General features: G+C 45.2%; 1 protein-coding gene across 1 annotated transcript in view; it reads right to left on the bottom strand.

Moving 5' to 3' along the window:
- The window catches only part of SPTBN4 (spectrin, beta, non-erythrocytic 4), a 132,468-nt gene that overhangs the window by 39,089 nt on the left and 85,031 nt on the right, over positions 1–8,348 (bottom strand). The window contains exons 19-20 of the mRNA XM_006900898.1: positions 6,127–6,273; positions 4,837–5,100 (exon numbers count right to left, since the gene is read on the bottom strand). Of these exons, the coding sequence (XP_006900960.1) occupies positions 4,837–5,100; positions 6,127–6,273 (411 nt within the window). The remainder of the gene's footprint in view (positions 1–4,836; positions 5,101–6,126; positions 6,274–8,348) is intronic.

Genomic DNA, 8,348 nt, shown 5'->3' with positions numbered 1-8,348 from the left:
TATTCGGGGCTTCTTTCCAATCCAAATTAAACTGGAGATTGCCTTTTCCATCTTGTTGAAGAATGGAATTGGTATTTGTATTGGGATTGCATTAAAAGTGTAAATTGCCTTTGGTAGTATTGTCATTTTCACAATATTGAGTCTTCCTATCCATGAGCAAGGGATATTCTTCTACTTCTCCAGGTCTCTTTTTGTTTCTTGTAGTAATGTTTTGTCATTTTCTTTGAATAGATCCTTTGTGCTGCTGGTTAAATTTATTCCCAAGTATTTAATCTTGTGATTAGCTATTGTGAAGGGTATTGTTTTTCTTAGTTCCAGCTCTGTATTCTCTTTTTCACTGTAGAGAAATCCAACTGATTTTTGTATGTTGATCTTTTATCCTGCCACTTTGCTAAATTGGTCCACTGTATCCAATAGTTTTCTTGCTGAATCTTTAGGGTTTCTAAGTATACTATCATATCATCTGCATAGAGAGATAATTTTACCTCCTCTTTGCCAATTTGGATACCTTTTATTCCCTTCTCTTGTCTTCTTGCTATCGCTAAGACTTCTAAAACAATATTGAATAAGAGAGGTGATAGTGAGAATCCTTGCCTAGTTCCTGTTCTTAAAGGGAATGCATCCCTCCACCTTTCTAAGCACAGGGTCCCTCTCCAGAGAATTATCTTAGCAGAATGCTCGAAGTATGTGAAATAAAGGTTTATCATCTTTGCCTCCAAAGAGCACTCTAGCTGCACCTTCTTCAAGACATACTCAGTTTTATATTGGCAGTCCATGGGATATTCAATACTCTTCTTCAACACCAATAAAAGGCACCAATTCTTCTGTCATTCTTACTCAGTTGTCCAGTTCCAGATGCATAGCAAGTGACCATGGCCTGAATCAGGCTCACCTTAGGAGCCTAATATTATTACACATTATGCCACCACGGTCCCTTCAAGAGACTATTATTCCTTCCATAACTGTTCATCAGAGAGGGCAGTGGTGGATCAGGGGTAGAATTCTCATTTTCCACTCAGGAAAGCCAGGTTCTATTTCTGGCCAGTGACCTCATACATAGCCACCACCTGTCTGTCAGTGGAAGCTGTAGGTTGTTCTAATTCTAGAGATTCCAGCAGAGCATACAGAGTAAGTTAGCATAGGAAGAAAGCCCTGGTGGTCTAATTCTGAAAATCCACCATCGAGAAACCCTATGTGTCTGAACTCCTGACTTTCTGGTCATGGACGGGGGACAATCCCTCAAAACTATTGCCCTGAAATCACCTCTAAACCTTAAATACAAATAACTCCTGGAATTTTCTTAATGCCAAATTGTAGTTTAGCTTAACTAGTAAAAAATGTCTGTCTTGAACATTACTAGGCTCTTTTAAGAACTATCTCGAGGGAATCAAAGTGCCAACAGAAATTTGAATGATTAGAGCCTCAGAGGGCAGTGAGTTTATGTTCTGAGGGAGGAATAACTAAGAACAGGAAGTGAGAATGTTTGCACAAGCCAAGGATCTAATAATCAGTGTCACCACCTCTGACATGTAAGAAGAGCTGAATTGGTGTATATTTTGTGTGTGTATCTCAACCCAAACTCATTGCTGCTGGGCAGGAGCCCACTCACAGTGACCCTCCAGTGGGTTTCTGAGGCTGTAAACAGCATGGGTGGAGACTGCCCACCTTTCTCCCGAGGGGCTGCTGGTGGGTTCAAACTGCCAGAGAGATGCCACCTTTGACTTAGCAACAAAACTCCGTACTAACTATGTCACAGAGCTTCCTACAGTCTTGACAAAAACAAAACAAATTCTAAAGTTAATGAATTAATTTTTTTTAAAAACCCCTTATGAGTCACAATGATTTCATTCACAAGTAGTCCCGAGTCCAGGTGACCTAACAACAGCTAACAATTCCTGCGTTCTGACTGAGATGCCTTCTGCCCCTCACTGGGACCCTGACAATCTCAGTTCCCTATTTTCTGCATGCTTATCCCAGATTCTGTGTGAAGTCATTCTTTACCTCATATAGGCTTATGTGCTCCAGGAAGACCATGATGCTGCTATAGTCTTTCTTAAGATTAAGATTAAAAGGCTTAGAGAGAACTCAGAGAGTTCTTGCTGGGATTTGAACCCAAGTCTGTCTGCCTCCTATGCCCAAACTCTCTTTTTCAGTGTCCATTGGCTGCTCCCGCCAGGTCTAGGCTCCAGTTGCTCTTGTTTCTGGGAAAGCCCTCCGTGAAAGCTTGAGGACACCTTAGCTCTGCATATCCACGGCCTGCCTAGTCAATACAGTCCAGCCCTTATTCAGGGATTGATTTCTCATCAAGACAGTAGCCTTCCCCATTATGGTCTGAGAGTAACAAGGAAGGAGAAAGGAGAGGCTAAAATCTAAGGCAGTCAGCAATCTTTGGGCTTGATCACTTAGTGGCTGTGTGACCCTACACCAACCACTGCATATCTCTGGACTGTATTTTCCTCATGGTCACAGTGAGATACTAACAGTAAATCCAAAGTAAGGCTTCCAGGAGGAAGGGAGGAATGAATAGTGGCCAGCACATAGCATATTTTAGAAGTTCTCCACATGTGGTCAGGGACCCCTGGGAATTTCTGAGGTCTTCAGAGGATCAGCAAGGTCATAACTATTTTTATACAAATACTAGGATGTCATTTGTCTTTCTCCCCCAAGGACCATATGACCTGTGTTTCTGGAACAGATGGAATTCAGAAGCAGACAGGAGAACCCAGCTGTCTTTTATGAAGTCACACATCAAAGCAAGTTGCAAAATGAAAAAAGAGGTCTAATTGTCTTGCAAAATCTTTCCATTTGCTTTGGAATCAATCATGCTTTTTCACGGAACTGTGTTGTTGTGTCAATATGTAATAGATTTCTCATTGCTATTTTTTAAAATGTGACAATTTCTCAGTTTTTATTTTTAATACAGTAAATATCAATGGATATTATCTGTTAAAATGACAACTCTTTGAGGACCTCAAACATTTTTATGAGTGTTTTTTAAGGATCCTTATTTGAACCAATAAACAGCATCCTGCTAAACTAAGAAATACTGTTGTCAAGGATATTCATAATCGACGCCCATAGAAGCAGCTGTCAAATCAAATAAAGTATTGCATGAGGAAAGTCTGCAATTAAGGGCCTCTTTAAAATATTAAAGAGCAAGGATATCAACTTAAAGACTAAGGTGTGCCCAGCCCAATCCATGGTATTTCCAATTGTTCTATTTGCATGTGAAAGATGGGCAGTGATAAGAAAGACCAGAGAGGAATTGATATCTTTGAATTATGACAGTCAGAAGAATGAACAAATCTGTCTTGGATAACGTGCAGCCAGAATATTCCTTAGAAAGAAAGATGACTTTTCTCATATATATTTTGATCATGTTCTCAGGAGGGAGCAGTCCCTGGAGAAGGACATCATGCTTGGCAAAGTAGTTGTTGTTGTTGACTACCTTCGAGTAGAGCATGACTCATAGTGACCCTATGAACTAAAGGCCTGAAGCCCCTCTACAACTATTGACATTTATCAAAGTTCATAGAGTTTCCAGAGGCATGTTATTTAGGAAGTGGATGCCACTCCTGCTTCCAATGGCAAAGTAGACAACAGACTCTGAATGAGATAGACAGACACTGTGCCTGAAACGATGGGCTCAAGCATAGCAATGTTGGTGAGGGTGGTGTAGGACCTGGAGTGTTTTGTTCTGTTGTACGTTGGGTAGCTATAAGTTGGAACTCATTCCAAGGCACTTAATAATGACAATGACAAAGGGATCCTAGAGAGCCACTTATAAAATAATGTGGTTACTGTCCACATTCTTACACATTTACCTCTTTGCTTATTTGCTTCTGAGCCCCATAAGAATAGGATTTTTTGTTTTGTTTTGCCACCACCTCGAAGAGAACCTGACACACAGTATGTGCTCAATAAGTAATGGCTGCAGAGATGAACAGTGCTGTGATGACCTACTATTAGTTCAACTATGCTTCTAGACACCATGCAAAGCACATGATAAACAAAATGACTTAAGAGCCATTCTCATAAAGGCATAAGAAAGAGTTGAGGGGCCTGGGTTTGAATTCAGGTTCCTCCACTTGCTACCCTGGGCAAGTAAGTTCCCTCCTGGGGCCTCAGTTTCCCATTGGTGAAAGGAGGTTCACCCCAATCAGTCATGACACTCAGCGTTCAAGGGCAGGAGCAACCACAGCTTGGCAGGTAAGGCATTCATAGTTCCAATCACAGCATGTCAACAGCACATAACAGGAATGAGGAGACTCTAAACTAGGAGCAGAGAGTGGGGTGACCTGCTTTCTAAGAGTTCCTTGTTTCCCAAAGGAAGCCTGAGTTTGCTGTGTGTCCTTGGCCCAGATGCCTTACCCACTGTAACTCAGTTTCCCCATTAATTAAATGGAAGATGACAACAGCACCTATCTCTTAGGGCTGCCCAGAGGGGGTCAATGAGCACTCAGCACAGAGTCTGGTAGAGGAAACACTCAATTATTTGCACTCAGTGTAAAACATGCTGTTACCTCTGAGCCTTGGTTTCTCCCACTGGGAAATGGGTCAGATATCTATATGCTGCTTCTTTGCCAGTTGTTTCTTGGTTCTAATTCCTCTTCCCCCCCCCCCTTTGTACCACATGCAATAGGTGGTTTGGGTGCTTCTAACCATGACTAAGAGTTAGTCTCAGTCTTCCCTTTCTCTTCCTCCAACCCTTCCATCACATTGGAAACAAATCCCAGATAAAATCCTCTCTGTTCAAAATACCTTGAGTGGGACCCAACCTTGACCTAGGTCCCACTGTGGCATAGGGAGCTCCCATTTGGTCCAGCTACGCCATACCTGCAGCTTCTTGAGTTGGCTGTTGACAGTGGCCAAGTCCCCGCCTGGGTCCACATCTTGAAGCTGACTTTCCATGTGAAGGAGCTTCTTGTCCAGCTCAGCGAAGCTCTGGACCAGTTGGTCAGCCTTGCTGGCTTCGAAGAGCTGCCGGGCCTTGGCCTGGGTGGTGCTTTCTAGCTCTGCCCAGCACTGCCGGATCTCACCCAGTTTCTTCCGCACTGAGGCAGCCAGTTCTGGCTTCTCTTGCATCAGCTGCTGGCCCTCCTATTCCAGGTAAGTGGGTGGGCCAGGAGGGGTGAGTGGTGGGGAAGGACAGAGAGAGATGAGGGGACACAGGAAGAAACAGAGGCAGGAGTTGGAGATACACAGAGATAGAGACATGGAAGTGGATGCAGAAGCAGGCCAAGAGATAGAAGAAATGAAGGTGTGGGAAGAGGGATAAAGACAGAGAAAAAGAAATAGAGGGGAAACGTGAAACAGCCAGGAACACACAGACAGACAAAGGCACAGGGAAGATATGGGGAGAGATACAGAGACATAGGAGAGAGAGAGACAGGCTCAGAACAATGAAGAGAGAGACATACACATTCAGAAACATGAGAAAGTCATCAGACAAGTGAAAGTATTAGAGAGAAAGAGAGACAGAGTGAGAACAAATTGTTATTAAACTTAGGTCAAGAAGGCTGGCTTTGCCACATCCCACTATTTATGTGTTGGAGGCTGACCTGGGCTGCTCCCCTTGATTCAGGGGTGCCAGTCAAGAAGTTCAGTCAGAGCACAGGCAGTTATGAGGATTTACAGGAAAAATCTGCCAAGGCAGAAGAAGTCCAGCTTGCTGGTCCAGAGCCACAGACATTATATTATATATTAATAATCACAGTGACACTGTAATTATTGAGCATAGTTACCTGGCCTTGTGTTAGCACCCTAGATACACAAGAACCTAGGGAAACAGTTACATTTATTATTTCCTTAATTTTACAGTAGAACAAATTGAGGCATAAAGAGGTTAAGGAATTGGCACCAATAGAATTTCTATATTAAATGTCCCAAACAGCTTGGAAGGCAGCCTGATGGGGAAGGGTATAAATGGAAGGGGGATATTTACCCACCCTCATGAGAGCATGTGGACACCATTTAGAATGCACATTTTTGGCCACTTTGTTGGCTCAAAGAGGCAGCATAAAACTTTCTAGGAGCAGGTGCAGAGATGAGCTATCTGACCCAGTCCAAGGTGCGAGGAGGCCAGCCTGAAGGCAGCAGAAGCTATGGGTGCTAAGGTGGCCTCACCCTTTCAATCTTCTCCAGCCATTCCTTATTCTGAGCCAGCTCGGCCATGAACGTCTGGTGCCGGAGCCATCTCTTATGCAGCTTGTGGCTGTCTTCTCGTGTGCCATCTCGCGCCATCAGCATCTTCTCATGGATCCAGCCATCCAGCTGTATGGGATGAGGATGGGCTCAACTGGTTCCCCCCACAACTTGGCAACATTTCCCATTCCCTCATCCCTACCATGACATCCCAATTTCAGGGCCCGGACTACTAGCACTGTGGGGTAGAAGGAGGGGAGGAAAAAAGTCTTTTCAAGTGAGGCCTTTACAAGGGTAGGGGTGGGGAGGACAGCTCAGGCTCTTTTCTGGGGGTGGAAGAGGGAAGGAGGGGTCTTCAGAATTTCCAGTCCTTTGTCTCCCCTGTCCTGACAATAGCTCTTCTCTCTTTCCCACAACCTTCCAGGGCAGAGTTTCTCATATAGGGACAAATCCATTCCCCAAAATAAGCCCTTCAAGCTAACTCAGCAATTCTCCCAATCCTCCAACACGCCCCCCCAAAATATTTAGACCTTTAATTCCAATTTCATCTTGTAGACATCATGTGCCAGAAAGTTAGAACTAACTCATAGCTGACCCTCCAGCAGATTTCAGAGGCTGTAAATCACACTGGAGGAGACTGCCCATCTTTCTTCTGTAAAGCAGGCTGGTGGATTCAAACTTCCTGCCCGAATTGACAGTGCAACTCCTTACCCACTAGGCCACCATAGCTCCCTAATTTCATCTTAATGTCAACCGACAATAATTTAAGACCATCCAGCCCCCCAGTGCATTGTATGAAACCACCATATCTAGCACCAGATCCCCAAAATAGCTAGAACAAACATCCAATCTCCCAAGTAGAGTTAAATCTAACAGCTTTCAAATCTGGAATAAATTATCCCCAGAACCAGCTCTGTTTTCCCAGCGTGATCCCACACTACTCCCCAAACCCAGATCTGGGATTCCAAAACCATTTCCCAAATCATGCCCAATTCTAGTATCCAACCAAAGCCAATCCCTGAACAGAACACCAAAGCTCTCTGCTTCCTTCCCAAATTAGTCTATCTGAAAATCTAGCCCCAGACCCCCCAATATGAACCTGGCAAGCTGTCCCCCTACAAAAGTGAAAACCACTTCTAACTTGTCTACCCATCAACAAAACCAGTCCACCTAAAACATAAACACCAAGAATAGGTTCCTCTCATTATCCTGGGCAGGACCAATTACAAAGCTGATTTCTGAGTCCTTTCCCCTCAAAGGAGACATGTTTCCCCTCCCCCCCAAAAAAAACCAACCAGAACTTCTTCACTGATGACCAAACCTGGCACCTGGGGCAGTTTGCTCCTCCCCTCTCCCCGCTTCTAATCACAAGGCTCTCCCCCTCCCTCCAGGAAAAGAAAAAAAAGAAAAATCACCAAAAACCTAAACACCACACAACTCCAGCTTGGGCCCGAGGCAAATGCAGTCATAGCCAAGGACAAATCCCGAGCCGGCCAAAACCCCGCCCTGAGTCCCCCTGGGAACGTCAGCTTCCCAGGGGTCCCAGGCAGTTTTACACACACACACACACACACACACACACACACACACACACACACATACTCTGGGCAAGGCAAAAGCTAAAACCCCCAACTCAAGTCATAGGTTTACCACACGCAGGGAGCAGTCCGCAATGGCAATCACAGCCTCCCAATGAGGGCAAATGCCCCTAAAGGAGATCAGACCCCATCTTTGAGAGAAAGCCCTCTGGAGGTGACTGCCCCCAATCACCGAGGACAAAACCTGAGTCCCCGACCACCAAGGAAGAGCTCCCAGAAGTCGGAGACCCTCTAAGTTATGGAAAATCCAGGGTCCTCATCACCCAAGACAGACCCCCCCCCCAAAATGATTCACCTCCATCATCCAAAGCTAATACTGATTCCGCAAGAAGCGAAGAAATCCCCAAAACGTTGAGTCTCCCAACTCCTGGGAATATGCCAGTTCCTCATCACCCAGAGAAGAACCCTCAGAAAGGTTAAGACCGCCTAGACCCGCAAAACAAATGCAGACTCCCCCAGGAGTAGTCTCAGAAGTTCCTAGGCTCCACTTCTCTCCCCCGGCCGGCCCCTCGGTTCCGCCCGCGCCAGCACCGCGGACAGCTCCCGGCGTCCCTGCCCCTCCCCCAGGGCGGGGGTCTCGGCACCGCCCCGCACGCCGCACGCCCC

Source organism: Elephantulus edwardii, unplaced genomic scaffold, assembly GCF_000299155.1.
Source record: "Elephantulus edwardii isolate Elephantulus edwardi_28Jun2011 unplaced genomic scaffold, EleEdw1.0 scaffold00302, whole genome shotgun sequence".
Taxonomy (NCBI): domain Eukaryota; kingdom Metazoa; phylum Chordata; class Mammalia; order Macroscelidea; family Macroscelididae; genus Elephantulus; species Elephantulus edwardii.
The sequence above is the reverse complement of the archived record's forward strand: the minus strand, read 5'-3'. Positions and strand labels throughout refer to the sequence as shown.